The following is a 22,714-nucleotide window of genomic DNA, read 5'->3' on the forward strand; positions in this document are numbered from 1 at the left end:
TATCAATTGTACTATTGAATTATCAAAAAATAGAAGGATGATTAGAGGAAGAGAGAGCCCCACTAATACTTCTGATTCCAAAGTGGGTCTAAATCCTCTTCTATCATTCCACATGCCATAGGAAAAACGATTTAGCCAAAAGTGGAGCACCTTAAAATGTAAAAATATTTTAGTACAAATTTTAACTGCATTGCAGAGGTGACAAAAGTTTCCAGAATTTTTTCTATAGGTTAAGTTACCAGAATATAAATTCAAAATCTTAAGACAGATACAAGGAAAATATTAGTTTTCATCAACAACTGCATGGTGACAAATACAACCATAAAAAGAACAACACAGTTGAAATAAATAGATGTCAAACAAGGAAAGGATGAACTTGTAGCCCAGAGGTAATGCCTAATCTATCAACAAAAAGACATCATATAATTTTTTTGATAGGAAAGATAAAATTTCATTAAAAATGACTACTACATGGAAAAAGAACACGAGTTAGACAAGGAAGTACAATGAAGACTCAAACTCAAAGCTATGTATAAGAATGAAGGGAATCTATAAACATTGGGAGAGAATCACTAAATGTGAGTCCACAAGCCCAAGACCAATCACATAAATTCCCTGTGAAAACAAGTAGCTCTAGCAGGAGAACAACAACAGAACTAAGAAATATAAAGACTAGCTCTATCAAGCAAACCAGACAAAGAATAAAAGAGAAAATTTCCAGGAGCATTTGTCCACCCAAACAAGGTTTGGAGGAAAGACATCTTTAAGTCTTGAATTGACCTCTCGGTTCCTTCCAATGTCCATGCATTCCTCTCCCTCCAAATACCCCACATCAGACAATGAGGGACCAAAATCCAAATCACCCCATTTCTATCTTTACTAAACTTGCTTGGCCAGCTAGCTAGAAGCTCCACTACATCCTTGGGCATGACCCAAGTAAACTAACCACTTGGGCTCAACTTGTAAAAAGCTGCTTCTTCTTTTTTCCTTTTTTTCCCTTTTTATGTTCACTTGCTTATAAAAAAGCCAAGCTTGAGTCTAATTTTGACACTTGTTTAGTAAACGAGTTGTACCCAAGCAAATTGATTTTTCATGAACAACCTCACAAGTATAAACGCAAGGATAAACCAGCCAAGCCTACACTCAACTTAAGTTTGTAATGAGGCTTATTTTGGGCTTGGAGGAAAAAATAGAAAACAAATTAAACACTAAATATCCAAGCATACTGCTCGGCTCACTTTTAACCCTATATTTATGTGGAAATTATTCCTCCTATATTTTGTGTTCTTAGATGCACTTTATTCTCACTTTTCTTTTTTTTTTTTAACTTGAATTTTTTAAAACATTAACAAAGCTTGTTTGCAAGATTGAGCATGAGCTGGATTTGAGGCTTCTTGACTTGACTAATGAAACTAGCCAAGCTCAAGTTACTTGAAATTTTATTTTAACAAGCGCAAGCTTGAACATTATAAGTGAGCACAAGACAAGCTCAAGCCAAGCTTTTTAACACCCTGTTAATCTTGCCAAACCGAGTTCAAACATTCAATACTCAGTTAGGCTTGGCTTGATTAAAGAAGCCCAAGGAGACCTCCATTAATAAGATAAAATCAGAGATAATAAACAAGGTCCAATCCAATCCAACAAGAAACAATTCCAAAAAAATTTAATTAAATTAAATAAACCTCTTCAAGATGGAAATATGAGCCTTATAAATTCTTTAAAGCCAAAGTTCCTCTTTCAGCCAAGAAATTGGCATGTGACTTGTGAACTTAAGACTCCCAAGGATATCCAACAACAAACTAACTACATTGACCCTTCCAGTTTTTACAGCACATATCAATAGATGCGTTCAACATATAAATTGCTGTGTGTAAAAGAGCATAAAAATGAAAAATCAAAACTAAACATATTACAAGAGGATAGTTTCAACAGTCAATCATGGAAGAATTACATAGGTAACCTACATTTTAGCAAGGTTTGATGTTAATATAGCATGCAACAGTCAAAAATGTTAATCAACGAAACACATACCTCAGCTTCTTCAATCTTTGCCAAAAGAATTCTCAACTCATTCGACTTGCGCCCAGATTCGCCAAATCCAACAACAGGGTAATTAGTAAGCCCCTCCTCCAAAATATTTAACTGAACCAACAAACAATTGAAATTTTTTACCATGGATGTTAGGGATATGTATCACCACCCTTCCAAATTACCTTGAAGAGAACCTATACAGTCCAAAAACAGAATGATTGCAAAAGGGGCAGAACTTACCTGCCTTTTCTGCCAGCGAATGAATGCCTTCTTGTCAGAAAATTCTGTGCGCGAAACACAACATAACAATTCCAGAGGAATCAAAAGGGTATCCATTCTTTTTCCAACTTTTCCCACAAGAGCATTAAGCAGCCCTTGTCTTGTTCTGATATCCATTGCCTCAGTTATCTGTACATATACATAAGAATGAAAGAGAAATTATCACCACTCACAATCCCAAAGACAACTGATTTGACAGAATTAAATAAAAGAACCAGAATGGAATATGAAATCCCTCGGACTAACAACATCTATCCTGGCTGAAAATTAATAACTCGTGTAAAATGGCCACTCACGGGGCAAAAAAATATAGGTAAAATTTGGCCCCAAGGAGAGGGAAGGGGAGATTTTAACTAGTAACCTCCTTTTCATGAGGCGTGGTCTCCAACCAATTGTGCTACCCATTGGGATTAAGATACGAAGTATTAGTTACAAAATCAAAAAAGTGGACTATAACTCCTCTATTTATGAGCTTTATTGTAACATCAATTTTTCTATTCATTTTCTTCTTCCTTTATTCTTTTTTCTTTTTATTCTTCTTATTCTTTTTTTTTTCTTTTTTCTGCATGTGTGTGTCTGTGTGTGGATAAGTGGCAGAGACAAATTCATTTTTTTTATAGGAGTGGTAGAGACATTCATGGAGGAAAACTGGATGAATTTACCATGTTCTTTTAAGAGATAACTGCAAACAGTTTTATTGCAGGCAAAGCAAACAGAAGTTACAAAAAGACACTATTTTTCATTCTTGTTAAGCAAAAAGTTTCAAGAGAACATAAAGGAGAGAAATCATCCTCAAACATAGAAGGGTAAGTGCCTGAGTGGCTCATTTCAAGGATATAGCATCTCATGAGATGGTCCCATGAGACCACCCTCTCATGACATGTGGAATCCACACACGTTGTGAGGGGCAGGTCTCATAAGACCGTCTCATATGATACTTATTCCATTTCAAGGTAAATAGAAGACATAGCCGAGCAGAGATCTAAAAGATCACAGTCCTAAAAGCAGTATGATCAGGTGATAATCAACAATCTAATCCATATAACTGTTATGAAGCTTATGTCAATGCTCAGTCTTCCAAATGTATTACATTAAATCTTTGCCTTCCTATCATTAACATGTCAGTCATGATCCCACTCTAATGCTATACGAAATTTTAGTATTCTACCTATAAATTTTATGTATGTATACAAGTACCTATAAATATTTGTTCATTGAGGAAAACAATTGAACATGAACGCCAAGACAGGACCTGAATGGTTTTCAAGATTGCTTCTTCCATTTTTTAGTAAATATGACAACATTTATGACTTGGAAGAGGATTCCTTAAGGTAAAGTCCACAGGATGTATAAAAAAATAAAATGATTTCCAACACATTTCTTTAACACTTTATGCTTCAAAAAAGTTATTTGCAGCAGACTAGACAACAATTTCATATAGTCAAAACACGATATGCCTCAGTCAATTCTATGAATTTTTACAATCCATCAATAAAATTTCTTCTACGGAAACATGGTACATTAAATTTTCAGATATCATTATAAGAGTGATATTCTATATGTTTTCAAGGTCACATGGTATTGAGGTCCAGAATACCATGAAAAAAAAACAATGCTAAAACAATTGCTAATAGCATAGTCTATATAGAATTATTTATGGGATGCAAGGCATAATATGTGATTAGTACTTTAGTTGTTATTATGTAAGCCAAAAATACAACAAATAAAAGTAGAGTTCTGAAAATCCACATCAGAAAAGACTCTGTTTCTTAATTACCTCCATCTGGACGCGCATGGTCTCCAACAAACCAACCAATCCAGGTGCACGCTGTGACTGCGTCACAACATTTTCACTTTTACTACGTCCAAGCTTCCTCATCAACCTAGACTTTTTATCTTTCTTTTTCTCCTTTGATGGTATGATGAGACCTCTGTTACGTATTAATAGATCAAAAAGAAGAACAAAAAAAGTACAGGGTGCAAAAGGTAATAAACATAAACAAAGTAGGCGCCAGACTTAAATGGTAAGCCCTCGTTGAAAAATAAATATGCAACCCAAACAAGATGATAGGGGCATACCCTGTAGCCCCAGCACATGCCAAGAGGACTTCATATGCAGTTTCACGGAGGTCATCATCAGTGATTCCTGAAAGCAGTAAAGTACAAAGCTTGATGAAAAAAATCTCATGCATGTTGGCTTTGCCTTCCACACTATAAAAATCACCCCAAGAACAAGAGCAAGCCAAAAAAGATACTTGCAAAGAATCTAAAGTAAATCACATTTTTCTGATATTTACCATTATTGCATAATTTATCTGTTTTTCCAAGTTATATCTACCCTCCCACTATATGATTCTAGATCTCAATCATTTTTACCTGTTGCAAAAGAAGGCAATTTAAGCGCAAGTTCAGAAGCATCATTTGTATTCCTTCTTGAAACTCTAAGACTATTAATCTCTTCAACATCATCGTCGTCTTCAAAATCTTCAATGTCATCTACAGTTAGTTCTTGAGCTTGGGAGTTAAAAGACTCCGATCTTGACACACTTGACACAATCGGTGATGCTGCATAAACAGGAGGTGGCGTTGTAATGGGAGCTGGTGTGGAAACAGGAGATGGTGTGTAAACAGGAGGTGGTGTGAAAGCAGGAACAGGTGGTGGTGCCCGTTTTGGAGGTGATCCTGAATATTCAGGACTCGTAACCAAATAAAATTCCCCGGCATAACCTGTGCTTCCCTGGTTGAGGAAAAAGAATTAAAGTTCAAAACTGACCAGCAAGAACAAGATAAACAAAAACTCTAGATGAACTAATTAACACACATTGGCAAGAAGGTATACATCACAACCAAAACATGCGAAATTACAATCAAATATTAAATGTCAGAAGTCAGAAATAACTTCTAACTATATCAGTCAAAGTGAAAGTGTGACGCACGTGCATATGTAACAAATATAACCAGCCTTAGTGTATTTTTACATGTGCATGCACTTACACGATTGCTAAAAACGAATAAATAGCCAATAAAAAACATCATGAACCGTACACAGCAATTCATGAGCTTACCATCTGGGGTAACCCCGTGTGATCATGATAATCTCTAATAGCTTCAGATAATTCAAGCATTCCACCTACATTTCAAAATAATCAACAAGAATGAAAAAAAACTCCTAACAAACATTACAATTCAAAAAACACACAAAAAGGGAACAATGGCCAGCCACCTTTTTTAGCACAATTGAGAACATAATCGACGCTAACTTGATCCAGATCCACATCATCTAGTGTAACTGCCCCAGGTGGCATCACAACTTTCTTTATTAGGCTACCGGATAGTATAAAATCAAGAAGTATCCGCCTGTCCCGCCTGTATCTTTGCAGTAGCTCAACAGCATTTTCCCTATATTTTTTATACATTCCACCATTCATAAACATATATATACACATTCACTTATTCGCACACACACATATATAGAGATTGAAAAAAAGTAGATTCAAAAGAGATGGATACATACTCATCCATGTCAAAAAATCGAACACTAACTTCAGCTCCGCAATAATGCTAGCTCTACAACCTGAGCAATAATTTATATTAAAAATGTCACAATCTGATCCACTAAGCAATAATTGAATTTAATTAATAAAAAACCAAAATTAATTTATCATATTGCGTGCTTCAAATTCAGTTAGATCTCAATTAATCAGCTAATACTCTACTCTACTACTACAACAAATTCAGATATAGCATATTCACGCAAATCAAGCAACTTGAACTAGAAAAAAAAAAATTTTAATCTAATTTTTTTTTCTTAGTCTATTAACACGAGATCCGTTGCACAGTTTTCTTGGCAACCAAACAGAACCTACGAACCTCAAACCTAGAGATCTCCAAAATGCAAAAACGCAGCATTATTAGTTAAAAGAGAGAGAGAGAGAGAGATTTGAAAGTGAATGGAAAAACTCACGGGAAGTGGTGCTTGGTTGCTTTGATTGGAGGAAGTGAAGAGAATGGCAGTCAAAATGTGAAACGTTTTTTTTTTTTTTTTTAGAGAGAGAAAGAGAGGGAAGAGAGAGAGTCAGGTTGGAAAATGACGCGAAGATTGAAATTTGAGAGGGTCAGTTATGAAGACTGGTGTGGAGTTTTTGGGTTCCGGGCGAATGTTCCGGTAACCAGTTGTTGACACGCAGAGAGAGAGAAAGATGAGCCAATTCAAGTTGAAGGGATATTGTATTGATAATTTGGTTTTTATTTTTATTTTTTTGGTTTAGGGGATTTACTGGTGGAGGCAAAGAGAGCTGTCCTTTTTTTTTTTTAAGGTAAAGTAAAGAAAAGAGAGCTGTCAGCATTATTTACTGCTAAATATTAAAGGGAATATATAATCATTTAATTATTGTCACGAGTTGACTGTTTGCTTTGCGCCGCTCTGTTGGATATTTTTGTCAAAATGCCCTACTTTCTCACCTGTCTAATTAAGCTTACTATCAATTTAAAATTTGTTTAATATAAACTAATTTGAATTAAATAAAATATTTAATAGTATAATATTTTTACAGAAACGAATCAAGACGAAAGTAGTTGAATTATAATTAGAATATATACTTAATTTTGATATTGAAGAAATAAAAGACCGGATTAACCTAATTTTAAAATTGAGAAATTTTTTGATACAATAAAATTTCACAATATTTTGTACGCTACCTTTATTTTAAATTGTAATGGGTTGGGTAGAATTTTTCTTTTTTATTATTGTGAGATTTTGTTGTTATTGATAAAAAATTGTTTATAATTATCTCAATAAAACCAAGGCCCTTTTAGAAATTGAATTTTATATTTCCCTTTTATAAGGAAAATTAGGATCTAATCGTGCTCCTCAATTTTCTTGCCATCATATTATTTTTAAGACAAAAAAAAATACAGCTTAAGAATAATACTTTTACTATTTTTAATTACTTTAAATGCAATTGATTTTTTCTTTTGGACATTTATGCTATTTATGTTTGATATTGCTTGTTGACTTTTGGAATATTTAAGTGCCTAATTCTTATTAAACCAAGATTATATGAAAATGTTTGGCTTACCTGTAGTACTTTTTTAACTAGAAATCTTCTTTTATTTTAAATACACTATGACAAATAGTAGTGAGTTTTAATCTCCACATTTTATTTAGTTAATGGGTGATATGACAGTTTCTCGTTAATATAAAAGGAGATTTCAGTTAAAAAAGTAATGGAGGTAAGTCAAACCATATATATTAAATGAGTAAGAGAGAGTGATAGTAGCCACTTTCAAACTATTTCAAGTACATTATATTATTATTATTATTGATTTATAATTTGATAGGTACGCTATGAAAAGAGGCATTTGAACCTTCAATGTTTCCGTTTAAAACACCAATGTGTAAGTTAATTTACAAGGTTTCTTAGCAAAAAAAAAAAAGAGTTAATCTACAAGGTTTTCAGCCAAGTAGATTAATTTAAAAGTGTCCTCCTTCAAAGAAAATTATTAAGATTTAAGACCAATCCCTCCCACTTTGAGATTATGATTATTATTATTATTATTATTAAAATGTAAGTAATGCAATCATAAAATTAGACTTTCCAATTAAGAAACAATAATTGTTTATAATTATTGACATGACAATGGGTTTTTTTTTTTTTTTTTTTTTTAAGAAGTGACATGACATTGTTGGTTGTGTTGACAATGATATAGTCTAATGATACAATTTTTTTTTTTTTTTGCAACCATTTTTTACAAATTTAATATAGTATGTTGTAATTAGTATACATAATAAAAGAAGTTTTTATCATAAACTAAAGTGAAAGTTACACAAAGGGAGAGGAAAAGAGGTTTTAACATAAAAGCACACCACAACTCCACTCAAAAGTCATAATAACTTTTAAAGGATGGTGTGACAAGTTATACTACACACGATACTCTCTCTTAAGCAATGTAAGACAATTACCCATTCTTTTTTTTTTTCTTTTTTCTTTTTTGAGAAACAAACACACATACAAGGGGGAGAAAAAGAGATTCTAACACAAAGGCACATTACAACTTCACTAAAAAGTCATGGTAACTTTTAAGGGAGGGTGGGGCAAGTTATACAAAATCCGTAATACATTACTCACTAGCTATAAAAAGTAACAACCTTGTTGAAGTTGTGTTAAAAATTATACTTTGGACGGTATATTTTGGAAATAGTCTTATTTCTTTTTAAGGTAATATTATTCCATATACTTATCATTCTCCATTAACTAAAAAAAACTGTTAGTCATTTATCCAAAAAAAAAAAAACTTACTGTTAGTCAATTGTTGGTAATGATAAACTATTATCAATGAAATGTTACTAAACTATACTTTAAGAAATAGTCAGCACTGACACCAAAAAAGGAAATGATTACTACTAAGTTTTAGCGTAATGGCATCTACTCTTCCATTAAAACTAGGATAGACATTAATGTGTTTGGATTTGAGGGGATAGGGCTGGGATGGAGATGTTAAACTAATTGACCTTGGGAGTTTTTTTTTTTTTTAAATAATTTGTTTAATGTTGTTTTATTTTTAAGAGAGAGAGAGGGATTTGAAGATATCTCTCCAAAACTCCTCATTTTTAATTATCCCAACTTGGGAGAATTTAGAGGAGAAGGGAGGAGAGGGCTTTTACATTCGTTAATAATAATAATAATAATAAATTATCAATCTTGTCCTTATGATGTCAATTTATATATTTTTTTAAATGAACAAAAATTTATAATTGTCAACTTATATGATGTCATACCATTTTCTTTCACTCCCATTTCATTTTCTAAAACAACCAAACTAAATGAAGGGATATGGGATACCTATTCCTCTTATCCTACTTAAATTTTAAAACATCCAAAGAATGGGAAGATTACCAGTTCCCTCCCCTCTCTTTCATTTTGTTCTCGTTCCCCCCTCACACATTCTAGTCTCATTTATCTCCAGACTTTCAAACATACTATAAAGGATGAGCTTTGGATAGACGTGCAAAGTTTAAGGAGAGGGAAAAAAATGAATAATCCTAATATAAAACATATGGCACTTGACATGTAAGAAGTATAACTATATTTAAGACCACATCAAATATACAATTTCTTGTCTCATTTAATGTCTAATAACTCGTGCTTTGACATTTCTACTCAAAATTCATTTCATACCTTATTAGGAAATAGGAAGTGAAATGCAATGCAAAAAAATTGAGATGTTTGGTACTTTTTTTTTTAGTTCCATGAAATGCATTGTTAGGGTAACACATTTTGCAATTTACATTTCCTATAGTCAAAATGAAAACCACTAAGACAAATTATTCTCAATTTTCATTTTTAAGCAATTCCTATCCTCTATAAATACATCAATTCTCTCTATCTCTTCGTTTCTTCTCATCAGTTAATGAGTATGGAGAATGCAATGTTATCAATGAGCTCAAACTTAATGAGTATGGAGAATGCAATGTTATCAATGAGCTCAAACTAGTGTTAATTGAGAGTTTAGGCTTAATGAAGGAAAAGTAGAGTGATTGACATTCTTGAACCAATGGCAAAGAGGTCGTGATAGAGTAGGTTAGTTTGATGCCTAGGAAGATGTAGAAAGCTAGGATAATGATTAGGGCTTGGGTTGTAATTACAATGGGGGCTGGGGTTACGATCAAGGTTTAAGATTGCAATTGGAACTCAAATCATATATATTTTCTAGACATGGCAAAATGGGTCAGAATTTTTTGACCCGGCCCGACCCGACCCGAAAAATACCCGACCCAAACCCGATTTTTTTGACCCGAAGCAAAAACGGGTTGACCCGTGACCCGACTCGTGCTTTTTTGCGGGTCAACCCGACCCGACCCGCGACCCGACCCGAACTTGAACCATTTTTTTTAAACTTTTTTTTTTTGGTAAAAAAAATAGTGAAATTAAGACAATATTGGTTTAATTGTTTATTGTGAGCTTTAAGGAAACAATTGATACATTTACATAACTGCATGCAAATTAATTGAAAAATAAATAGTTGAGCATTCTATAATGAGTAAAGATTTTTAGATATCAAATAGCAAAGTACATGCCAAGATAATCTGGTTACAGTAAAGTTAAAAACAGATTTAAAATTGTAAATATGTGTGAGACACATTCACAAGTGTGAAAATAGTAAAGCCAAAGTATCAAATTAGCATAAATTATGAATGCTTAGATCTATTTTTTAACAATTTATGTTCAAAATAAACGGCTTTTCAAAATAAATTATGATATTTCCTAGAGTGTGTGCTGCTTAACAATGATATGATCTTCATAAAAGAGACTAGGTATAAATAAGTAAGCAATCAAACTTTAATGTATATCTCAAATTGAAATAGAGTGTCAATCACAATTGATAATAGATTATAAAATTAATTTTTTAAATTGTAACTTTCTTATATGTTTTTATTCTTTATCAAATGAGTTATCCAATAAGTCATTTGTAATTTTTTTTTTTTTGGAATGTTGATATTGTGTAAAAATAAAACTTGTATATTTGTTTTACTTATCTTTGTGTTGTTTTGTTTTAGATAGCAATGTTAGGATTTGTATAATTTTAAAATTATTGAATAAATATTAATAAGTTTAACTGAGTTTATTCTTGATATAAGTAGTGAATTCAAAATAATGCATTTTACATCAAGTAATATGTTGCATAACTATCCAAATGGCAAATACATATTGTTTTCTTTATAAAAAAAAAAAAAAATAAAAAAATAAAAAATAAAAAATTTCATGTGAAAAATACGGGTCAACCCGACCCAACCCGACCCGACCTGCAACACGATTGACCCGAACCCGTTTTCAACCCGCTTAAAATGACCCGTTTGACCCGTGACCCGATTGACCCGACCTGAACCCGACCCGACCCGACCGTTTTGCCATGTCTAATATTTTCTATTGTTATGAGATTTTTTGGTGCCTTCAATGCAATAGAGTGGTCAACAAGTCATTTTAAAAGGTGAATTATTATTTTGTTTAAAAATAAATTTATTTGTGCATAAATTTGGAAATTACAAAAACCGCAGATAATTGTAGAGAATTCTAAGTAACTTGTAAATTTTGGTGTATAGAAATTGGGGAAATCATTAGTATATGTTTTTTTTTTTTTATGGTTTTTTTTTTTTTTTTATATAGAATTATTTAATAATAATAATAATAAGCTCAATATTAGTGTTAGGATTGGTATTAAAGAAAAACAGAAACAAAATAATAAAAAGTATTATTTAAATTTCAAGATACGTTTCCCAATCACATAACCAAAGCCAATTTGTTCCAACCTTTAATCAAAGAAACCAAAGCCAATTTCACTTATTCTTTCTTTTTTTTTTTAAAAAATAAAAGGTTTTAGGAAAAATGTCCACATAATTTCAAACACAATTTTTAATAAAGTTAACCAAGTACAAGGTAAAAGTGTTTGTAAAAAAAAAAAAAAAAGAAACAAAACAAAAAAAAGGTTAGAATAGAACAATTTCACTCATCAAACCCAATTCCTAACAAAGTTAAGTAGTTAACCAAGTACAAGGTAAAAAGTGTTAGAGAGAGAGAGAGAGAGAGAGAGAGAGAGAGAGAGAGAGAGAGAGTTTAGCCAAAAAAAAAAAAAAAACTAGGGTTTATTCTCGGGGTTTAAAGTGAACGCTTACAACGTTAAACCGCCAGACACTTGAAACTGAACCATACCAATATTCCAATTCCTTACAAGTTACACACAGCACCAATGGCCACTATTTCTAATCACCCACAAAGCAAAGAAGAACCAAAAAACAACGAATTCTACGATGAAGAAGAAGAAGAAGAAGAAAACGAAGACGAAGAGCTCGAAGGCTGGGGCGATTGGGAAGCTGAAGACGAAGCCGGAGAAGATGGAGACCATGAAGAAGGCTCTGATTCCAATCTCCTTTGCTTGTTCTGCGACTCCAGGTACGGTTCCTGCGATGCGCTATTCGACCATTGCATTTCGTCGCACCATTTCGACTTTCGCGGAGTTCGGACGAAGCTGGGTTTGGATTTCTACGGTGGGTTTAAGCTCATCAATTACGTCCGGTCTCAGGTCGGTTTGCTATTTGATTTGAGCTTTTGTTTGGTTGCTGAGAATTTGAGTGAAAAATGGAAGAATGTGTATGAAAGGTTGGGTCTTTGTAAACTCACGCTGAAATTAGCTACTTTGTTGTTTCATTGAGCACAATTCTCAGCATTGAGAAAGCATGTTTTTGTTTGCTTTACACTCTCTGTTTGGTTGCTGGGAAAATGAAGGAGAATAAAGAAAAAGGCTAAAATATTGTTTTCATCCCTATACCTTTTAAAGAGATTTTTTCCCAATAGTTTAGGGATGAAAAACAAACTTTTTGAATTGAAAATTGATAAGTGTAAAATTTTCAATAATTGAGAGAGGAAAAATGAAAATTTTCAAGTTTAGGGATAAAAAAACGAAATTCATGCAAAGTTATAGGGATGAAAATAATATTTTAACCAAATAAAATTGGGATTTATGTGCTCTAATACTAGAGTTGTCTCAGTTTAATAGTCATTGAGTGAAAGAGTTTTGATTGCATTCTTTTCAATTTGCTAAGTTAATAAGTTATTTACTTGTTGAAAGCTCATGGTGTGATATGTCAATATAATACATCGTTTATTTTGCGAACCAGGTGGCAGAAAGAAGATGCTGGATTTGCGGTGTTACCTGCGAGTCCAGCCAAGGTCTGCAGAATCATAAACATGAAACATTCAGCATTGAAGACATTAAGCCACTCTGGGATGACGATAGATATCTAAAACCTTTCATGGAAGATGACTCACTCTTATACACTTTTGGTGAAGATGAAGAAGGAGAAGGAGAAGATGACTACAGTGCATCGATTGACAAAGATGAACTGATGAGGGATTTGAAGAAATATGAAGAGATTTGCATCGATGATGAGAATACAGGGGACATGATTGTATATAATGCTGATAATTCTGACAAAAATGGAAGAAAAGAGATCGCTTTTGCTTCCAATGGCCATTTAGATGTAGCAGGTTCCTCTGAGAAGGCCTCAAAGGGTAAACATTTAAGAGGTTCTTTTCCAACTCTTCTTTCAAAGGATATCAAGAATGTGAATGAGAATTATTTTGGGGCTTATAGTTCATATGGCATTCACAGAGAGATGATAAGTGATAAGGTTTGTACTTTACCTCTTGGTTTCCTGGAGAAGTGAATTTTACTCGTGTCAAAAGATTGGGTTGAAAAAAAATTGCAACTTGTTTGTTAATGCTATCTCATATATTCTGGTTATTGCAGGTGAGAACAGATGCTTATAGACAAGCTATCTTGAAAAACCCTTCTCTTTTGAATAATGCTGTTGTGATGGATGTAGGTTGTGGGACTGGAATCCTAAGGTGAGATGACAAATATGATTTCTGTCTTACTGTGTTTATGATTAGCTGAGTTGTAGCCGTTTGTTCTTTTTCATCATAGTCCAATAGTTCATTGCCTAGTGCTTATGCAGTTCAAACTTTTGATCAAAGTGACAAAGGATAATATGATTTGACCCTGTGGCTCTATGCTTTGTTTTGCAGACATTTATTATGAGATTTTCCTGTTATCTGAACATCTTGGATCAACATTATTTTTGAATTAGGATAGTTTATGGTCAAACATAAAATGCTATTATCTGAAATTGCACATGATCATATGATTGTGGCTCTTGCAGTTGAGACTGGGACTCTTGTGGATGCACCAATTCTCAATTATATAATGAAAACGACTTTATCATTTTGAACTTTTTTTTTGTTGCTCTTTCTTAATCTTCTCATGTATGTCATGAGTCTTCTCATGGAATGATGTGGAAAAAACTTGGATTTTTAGTTTTAGATGTTACATTAGATTGTTGGGTTCAGCAACTGATGCTGTTAGCCAAGTTCCTTATATTAACATTTTTTGGAAAGAAAAAAATTTCACATATTGGTATTATATATAAGGTTGGTTTTCTGTAATATGCCTCTCTGCTTACTAGAATAATTTATCTAACCTTTTTTTTCACTTCAATTCCTTTCAATAGTCTATTTGCAGCTCAAGCTGGGGCCTCTAGGGTAATTGCAGTTGAAGCCAGTGAGAAGATGGCTGCAGTTGCCACCCAGGTAAAATTTTTTCCTAGTTCTATTGTTGTTAAATGTACCTCTGTATTTCCACTCATAGAGTTTTGTGTGCCTTTTGTTGGTTTTGGTTGCAGATTGCAATGGACAATGGCCTTTGGCGTAGTAAAAGCCAAAATGAAGGTAATAAACACTCCACTGGGGTAATAGAAGTGGTTCAAGGTATGGTTGAAGAGCTTGATAAATCTTCAAAAATTCAACCTCACAGTGTTGATGTATTATTGAGTGAATGGATGGGGTATTGCCTTCTTTATGAGTCAATGCTTAGCTCAGTGCTTTTTGCACGGGACCGATGGTTGAAGCCTGGGGGTGCAATCCTACCTGACACAGCAACTATTGTGAGTCATTTACACTGTTCCTCTCACTTGTCACAATCTTTTTTCAAGTTCTAGAGAGCTAATATTTTTCTCTTCCAATTTTTTTGCAGTTTGTTGCAGGATTTGGTAAAGGTGGTACCAGTGTTCCATTTTGGGAAAATGTATATGGTTTCAACATGTCTTGTATTGGCAAGGAACTTGTTGGCGATGCTGCTAAAATTCCAATTGTTGACATTGTGGATAATCATGACATAGTGACCAATTCTACGGTTCTTCAGGTTAGTATTACCCCATTTATTAACTTTTGAGGTATATATTCCATTAATTGGGATCTCAATTTGCTTTCGAGGCTATATCATGACTTGGCTACGGATAGATAACCTTTTAATGGTTTATGATGGTTAAGTCATCAACATGTTTAGGATTTGGAGAGAAAGGAGAGGAGAGGAGGATAAGGGGAGGATAGAGAGAATTTGGGATCTCAATTTGCTTTCAAGATTAAGGCAACCTAATCCCAAAATTTAAATAAGTTTTTATTTAAACTTTCTTGCCTCAAATTTGATGAAGAGGCGAATTAGGGACTATTTATTTATTTATTGTCAACAATTCCACAGTTGGCCTAAATTTATTTTATTTTATCTAATTTTTCCACAGTTGGCCTGATATTCTTTTCTTTTTCATACATTTAAATATATTATTAAATAGTCAAAAGTTGCAATTCCTTTTTTTTCTAGGGGGGAGGGGGTGTGGGTGGGTGGGTGGTGGTTTCAGCCATTTTTAATTTGACTTTTGTAATGAATCTTGATTCTCTTAAATTTCTCCATAAACCGCAATTTTAAGTTCTTGATAATAAATTTCCTAAGTTTTTGCTCACCTGCATTCTTAAACACACTTCAAGACTTGCCAAACTTTTAGAAATAGGGAAATAATATTTACTTTCTTTAGACTTACTATTTTTATGGGTTTCTTTCTCCAGTACCCTGTACCCCTTTCTAAAACTTCTTAAGGGTATCCAAGTTTTCTAGCATGATCATTAAGACAGATAACAGAGCTTTTATGGAATGACATTGGAAAAGGTTGGCAAAGTTATCTTTAAGTTAAAAATGTGAACTTGTAAAATCTTCTTTTAGCTTTGTTCTAGAGCTCTTTGATCAAATTATGCCTTCACACAAGCTGCTTTTTTTTTTTTTTTTGGGGGGGGGGGGGGGGTGTTCATGCTCTGCAGGGTTCAAAACAATTCTAAGACATTTAAAAACTTTTGTAGAATGACATAAAAGAGGTTGGAAAGTATTCCTTGACTTTGCTTGCTAATTTAATTGTTATAGTTTTTGGACTTTGTATCAGCATCCTTGGATCAAAACTCTCTTTTGTCCAGGCCGGGTGGTTTATGTGTTATCGGAAGGACTACCCCTGTTATGTAGCCCAGTTTTAAGGCCCAAAAAATATTTCTTTTAAGTAGATTCCATAAACTTCTCTCACTATTCTTTATGAAAAAATTAATTTTGGCACTATGGACCGTGGGTTTGTATATTCTGGAACCAACTGTAATTCCTAGATTAAGGGTAAACCTTGCTAACTTTTTGGCTCTAAACTTCTAATTGTAAATATCGACTATATTGCCTGAATCTACTTATATGTTGCACTAATCCCTACATAATTTTGTTTACTTATATATTTTGCTTGAGTATTTTATATTAAATGCATTTCTTTTTTTGTTTACTTCAGACCTTTGACTTGGCAACAATGAATCACGATGACGTGGATTTCACTGCAAGCGCTGAGCTGGAACCATATTCTGGTGGTTCTACAGGCATGTCGAATGATTTGGAATGTCAAACAAGATTGTGTTATGGGGTTGTCTTGTGGTTTGAGACTGGTTTTACCAGCAGGTTCTGCAAAGAAATGCCAGTTGTGTTGTCCACATCCCCATACACTCCAAAAACACATTGGTCGCAAACAATTCTTACCTTCTGTGAGCCAATTGCCATGGCATCAGGAAAGCCAAGTGGTGATAGATTGGCCGCAATTGGCACTGAGGCCTGTCCTGCCACAAAGATTCAATTGCGTGTTAGCATTGCACGTGCTGTTGAACATCGAAGCATTGACATTTCCCTAGAGACTGCTGGGATTGGTTCTGATGGTAGGAAATGCAAGTGGCCTGTACAAATTTTTAATCTACATTAGGCCATATGCAATGGATCAAAAGCTTTCACCAAAAAAAGAAAAAAAAGGGATCAAAAGCTAAGATCATCCCACTGGAATTGTCTGTCCTGGCAGCCTGTGGATTTTTTGCGGAGTTTTGTTTTGTTGTAGTAATCATTTTATTGTTTTCTTCAATTTGTTTAGTCTTCCAAAAGGCTTCTACAATTTGCATTATATCTATGTGCGTTTTATCCAAGTATTATAATATTGCAATGGATGTAAATTAGTTGCTTTTATAATTTGGAAATTTTTTTGGCCAAGTTCAGCATTGCGTTGTTTAAACTGTTCAATAATAAAATTTTGTAGCGTGAATTATCTCTACCATAATATAATTATGGAATGCTTAAGCATTTATAAGAAGACAATTTTCCTTTTGGTTGAAAGAGGGAATTAGATTAAACAAGAATTAAGTGTCTAGGTTACATAACACTTTAAAAAACAAAAAAGTTAGTAAGTCTCTCTTATATGGGGTGAATCCCATTAGTGTGAGGGCTTTGCTTCTCCTTCTTCCTCACACTCTTTAACAGTTTCAGAAAGAGGGTTTAGAGTGTATATGGTTGGGTGGTTGCCCCTCTTTGGACCCAATGATTTCATCAACCTTGCCCCTCAAATCCACCACCCATCATTCTCTTCCAAACACCACAAGTGTGTAACCCATTCTATACGAAGGGGTGTTACATATGTTTGTTATACTGGATACCCTCCCAAGCGTTAGCATATATCCTATCCCAAGCATTAGCCTAAACCTGGTATGAAATAGTAAATACAAGAAATATGATTAGCATACAATACAAAATGATCACTCTAATTGTTTCATTCCTTCGCCAAAAGAGCACGCCAAAGCTAGAGGCCTCTCATTCAATCCCACAATTCACCACAAAAAGATAACCACTTATATGCATCACAACAATCCCAAAACTATAAGTTTCAACAATGTTACTTGCACATATTTGTGAATAGTTAAACCCCTTAGGTAATGACTCAAATTTTGAGATTTCAAACTATGAATCTAATTTCTTTTACTCTTATCACATGGAAGATTTCTTGCCCTACATCAATTTCTATGTCATGTTAACAAAGGCCTCAATATAGTACACTCATAACAATGATAATTCTAGCACTACTATCAAATTTTGCATAGAAGTTGATGACTAAAAGACCATGAAAAATCACATATTTCTTTTGAATAAAAATCAATATCAAAACTTTCAACTTGCAAAATTTCAATAAGAATGACAGACTTTTAAATATATATATATATATATATATATATTTTTTTTTTCTAGTTTTAATTAATTTTTCCATTCATATTTTGAAATATAATTATCTTCTTCATTAAATGTAACAAATCTCTTCACTCTTAACACATCTAGGAGTAAATTTCCAAAATTCCTAAAATTATTGTTCCTGCAATTTTTATTTAGAATAATTAAGCACTATTTGCATTAAAAAAATCACACTAAATGATTTAGCCCAATTTCATCAAATAATATTCACACAATTTAAAATATATTTTTCTAAAATAACTATACTAAAAAATTGAGAATTTAAATTTTTTGAAATTTTTATTCTAATATTATTATGAAATTAAATATGGTCATTATATTCAAATATAGTATTTTCTAAGAAATTGGAAAATTAACTATCTAATCTAATGCCCATTCAAAAAGATTAAAATTCCTTTTCACACTCTTCAATCGGTGTCCAACACCACTACCTGAAAATAGAGGGAACAAAATCCTAGTCAACAATGAGGAATCTTCTAAGGTGTTGTTTTACTTTTCTTTTTGGCCTTCTTTGAAATGAAACATCACTTGGGTACCCCATCACTTCAATCTTCTTTGAAAGCATCTGCAGCTGCTGAGCTAACAGAATATGGGAGCAAAGTTGGATTCTAACATGTCCTTTTTCTTTTTGAAATTTTCAAGGATGAAACATCCCTCGGATCTTCACTTGACTTGTTCTCATCACTCTGATCTTCCTTGAAAACCCCTGCAGCTGTCAAGCTAATGGAATATGGGATCACAGTTGGATTCGACAAAATTAAATCTTGTAGCATAGATATATAGCAAAGCTACTGCAGTTTCCTACTTCTAAAATTGTATGAGAACAAACACCTATCCATTGGCATAAACAAAAAATCTTCATGGAAAGCCAAAAGCAAGCGCCTTTTTACATTACAGTGAGTCAAATCTGTATAACTTTCTTGACATATATCAACCAATGTCACCTGATACTTGAGCACCCACTCAGATGAGGAATAATCTTTCAACATCCACACACTAAAATCTTCACCATTCACACACACATAATGAAGATATCCTTCTGAACATCCAAGAGTGAGTGAACTTGAAGCTTCACCAGGTAACTTAATCACCTTAGAAAGCTCTCTTTCGACATCAAAACTCAAAATATGGTGGTTCTGAGTTAGCCAATTGAACATCTTGCCAACGAAAACTTTATTGTTTTTGTAAATTTGATATCTGCAATGGCAAACCTCTTTAGTAGTTGTCCAACTACCTGTCTGTGAGGAGTACACTGCAAATGAATACAAATGTGGATCCACTTTTGATTGTTGAATGCTTACCAACTTGAAAATTGGGCGAGTGTTTAATGAATAACCAAATGGATAGAAAGCTAATCCAATGCTATCACCAACAACACACCCTTCTGGCTTCAATGCAATCCATTCTTTAGTCATTGGGTTGCAAATGTATATCACCAGTTCCTTTGCCTCCCTATTTTTCGCTCTTCTATAAATGTCATCAATAGGATGGATGCAACTCCGGCAACAGAGAAGCCCATTACACGAAGACATGATAACAACTTTCTCTGGAAGAAAATTCAATATGTTATTTTGGACGAATGATTTGTTCTTGTGAATAGGAATGTATGTGATAGGTCTAGAAACACAATCCACATTATCCTTGAACATTTGAAAGAAAAGCCCAGAAGGTCCTTCTCATTCTAACCGTTTAGAAAGTATACGCAAGAATGAAGGACTACTAATAAACGAATCCAATCCTTTAGACACACACTTGCTTGAAGAAAGATCCTTTGCAGACAATCGTGACAAAACTTCAGATGCAATATCAACATGAAAGAAAGGGATGCTTGCTTCTTCCATTGCTAGCAATTCTTTAATCACTAAAACTTAGATCATTCCAAATTTGGGTCTATAGGTTAGTTTGATGAGAAAGACCTGTCAATAGGATTCAGAGGAATGAGCCACTTAAGAATGGCCCTTGTAGGAATTAAATTGACAAAACCTGTTCAAATTTAAAACTCAATATACACACCAAAAAAAGAAAAAAGTTGTTCAAAGGGATACCATTTTTCACACAAATAAAGTTTGAAGTAAAAAAAAGTCACATGCACTAATGAGGCTATTTAAATAAATAAAAAGTAGTTTTGAGTATTGTGCTACATTGTAGAATATAAGACTAGATTGGAATTCCTGACTGTAATTATGAAGAACTAAGAATATAAATGAAGGAGTTGGTAAGATTGATTACCAATTGATACCCAACAGAAACTATCTTAGTCATGTGTGTACAATGTAAAGGTTAAGATGGAAAGGTTGAAAAATAAATTGCCATAGAATCAGAATGGCAAGATATAAAGTGGTAAACTGTGTTCAAAACAAAAAAAAAAAAAAAGCATACTTCATGACACAGAATGCTCAAGCAAGACTATTATAGATAGTGTAGCAGGAATAGAATCAAATGCATTCATTAGAAGAAAAACACAGCTCCAAGAGAAGAGAGCCCATGCCCAAATGATATGGTATTGACATGTTCATCAAGCCTGAGCCTATAAAAAAATGAGAAGAAACATTATTCCTATATTTTTTGGCCAATAAAGTTGCAAAATTCTCACTACAATTTTCAAAGCAAAAACAAAAACTTTACAAATTAACCATATCATCATCAATTTATATCGTGAAACGAAGGCAAAGAGACAAAAAATCAATTGAGATCTCGGAAGCACGGACACAGACACCTTATAGGTACAAGTACAAGACGGGTATCATAAGTAATTTCTGAAAAATTGTTACATGACATGATAGATACGTCACGGTATGGCATGAGCATGAGTACTGAGTCTAGTACCAGAAAAGAAATCAAAGTTAAGAATCCAATATTACCTCAGCAACATCGTGCATTGAGCACTGGATAGTCGCAGGTCTTGAGAGAGAGAATTATGCTGTTGCGGATTTTGGCTTCGGCTTTTGTATTTATACTTTTTGATGGGTTTTGGATTCAGCTTGGTCTTCTTTATCCATTCGGATTTGGAGTTGGTTCTAGACTTCTAGGATTGGTTTTATTTATTTAATTTTTTGTGTGCTGAATTTCTAATTGGATTTTGGGCCAGGCCAGATAAGAGTAGGTTTGCAAAATGGGGCCTATGGGCTTATTTGATCCATTAATTAATGAGAGTGGTAGGAAAAAGAAAAAAAACACATAATGCCACCATTTTTGTGTAAAATTTACTACATAAAACACACAAAATAATACAATCGTTTTGTTAACTAGTGCGGCCCTTAAGTACATATAATGCCACCATTTTTGTGTAAAATTTACTAACAATTTTATTTATTTATTTTTATTGATAGTCATGTGCAAGTCTTTTTTAGAGATAGTTTCAACCAGGGATGAAGCCAGAACTTGGAGTTAGGGGGGCGGCTTTGCTGCTTGCTGGTGCAGCGGCTCTGGCCTCTTAGTCTATAGCTTAACCATTGAGAATTTTTTTCTTGGTATCTTTGTTGCGTGCATGCAGCTGGATAAGGAAAAAATTATTTTGTTTACAACTTTTTAGAGGGCCAGGTTATTTGTTTTGGGTAAAATTGATTGATTGGGTTTAAAAGTTTTTATTTTATTTTATTTTAAAAACTTTACTATTGGTAGTTTTTGTTCTTGATCTAGTTTTTTAGGACTTACATATTTTATTTTAAATTTAATTTATTAATTTTTTATGGCCTTTAAAAGGTGGAAAATGATAAAGTTACAAATTTTTTACAAATTAGTAATGTGGTGAGTGATTGTTGGTAAATAAAAATTGACGTAAGTGTGTGCACCAATAGGAATTTGCTACCTTAATAGTTTGTAAAAATGTTATAAAAAAGTTTATGGCTATAACATTGCTCTTAAAAGAATTGATGACACTTTAAGGGGTCAAAGTGTAATTTTATTGAACAAAATTGCTAAAACTAGTATCTATTAATATACTAACATTTTTAGAAAATTTTTTTTTTGGGGGGGGGGGGGGGCACCATTGCCCCCCAAGTCCATGTCTAGCTTCATCTATAATTACAACCTATGTCATCCACTTCTAATGAGCATGCATTATCATTAAACTAGGACACCAATTTGTTTTTGGTGTAAGTGAGAATCGAACCCTAGATATCTTGTTCGGGAACAAATTTTTTTAGTAATTAAGCTAATTGGAACCCAACTGTAACTGGTTATATGCAAGTTAGATGCACTACAAAACATTCGGGTCTATAGCCGCATTTTTATGAAATGTGGCTATAGACTTAACCTATAACTGCATTTTTAAAACGCGGCTATAGGTTAAGTCTATAAGAGCATTCGTAGCAGATGTTGCAAAAATTATGCCATTTTACCACATCAAAGGCCTACTTTATTATTTTATCACATCATTTTACAACATCCCATTTATCAGATGTTTTATAATTCAATCCTATACATTAAAATAATATTTACT

The 22,714-nt window shown here is 33.3% G+C and overlaps 2 protein-coding genes across 3 annotated transcripts in view; one reads left to right on the top strand and one right to left on the bottom strand.

Annotated features, from left to right (window-relative positions):
• The window catches only part of LOC115984121 (protein unc-13 homolog), a 31,703-nt gene extending 25,155 nt beyond the window's left edge, over window positions 1-6,548 (bottom strand). Inside the window, exons 1-9 of one of the 2 annotated variants that reach the window (XR_004090381.1) lie at window positions 6,275-6,548; window positions 5,825-5,884; window positions 5,534-5,709; window positions 5,376-5,440; window positions 4,687-5,047; window positions 4,390-4,456; window positions 4,088-4,241; window positions 2,272-2,439; window positions 2,032-2,142 (exon numbers count right to left, since the gene is read on the bottom strand). Coding sequence is in view for 1 of the 2 variants with exons in the window: in XM_031107034.1 (XP_030962894.1) it covers window positions 2,032-2,142; window positions 2,272-2,439; window positions 4,088-4,241; window positions 4,390-4,456; window positions 4,687-5,047; window positions 5,376-5,440; window positions 5,534-5,709; window positions 5,825-5,832 (1,110 nt within the window). In the remaining variant the exon portion in view is untranslated. The remainder of the gene's footprint in view (window positions 1-2,031; window positions 2,143-2,271; window positions 2,440-4,087; window positions 4,242-4,389; window positions 4,457-4,686; window positions 5,048-5,375; window positions 5,441-5,533; window positions 5,710-5,824; window positions 5,885-6,274) is intronic. The other variant, XM_031107034.1, reaches the window with a different exon arrangement.
• A 5,394-nt stretch (window positions 6,549-11,942) lies between these two features.
• LOC115987497 (probable protein arginine N-methyltransferase 3) lies at window positions 11,943-17,223 on the top strand. Its single transcript, XM_031111072.1, has 7 exons — window positions 11,943-12,387; window positions 12,983-13,495; window positions 13,615-13,712; window positions 14,375-14,453; window positions 14,546-14,806; window positions 14,896-15,063; window positions 16,511-17,223. The coding sequence occupies exons 1-7, from the start codon at window positions 12,055-12,057 to the stop codon at window positions 16,967-16,969; spliced, it is 1,911 nt and encodes a 636-aa protein (XP_030966932.1). The 5' UTR covers window positions 11,943-12,054; the 3' UTR covers window positions 16,970-17,223.
• The last annotated feature ends 5,491 nt before the right edge of the window (window positions 17,224-22,714 follow it).

Source organism: Quercus lobata, chromosome 4 (genome assembly GCF_001633185.2).
Source record: "Quercus lobata isolate SW786 chromosome 4, ValleyOak3.0 Primary Assembly, whole genome shotgun sequence".
NCBI classification, from domain to species: domain Eukaryota; kingdom Viridiplantae; phylum Streptophyta; class Magnoliopsida; order Fagales; family Fagaceae; genus Quercus; species Quercus lobata.

Coding starts and splice junctions, on each gene's coding strand:
- LOC115987497 (XM_031111072.1), top strand. CDS start 12,055: ATGGCCACTATTTCTAATCACCCACAAAGCAAAGAAGAACCAAAAAAC. Junction 13,496..13,614: donor GAGAGATGATAAGTGATAAG/GTTTGTACTTTA, acceptor TGGTTATTGCAG/GTGAGAACAGATGCTTATAG. Junction 14,807..14,895: donor TACCTGACACAGCAACTATT/GTGAGTCATTTA, acceptor ATTTTTTTGCAG/TTTGTTGCAGGATTTGGTAA.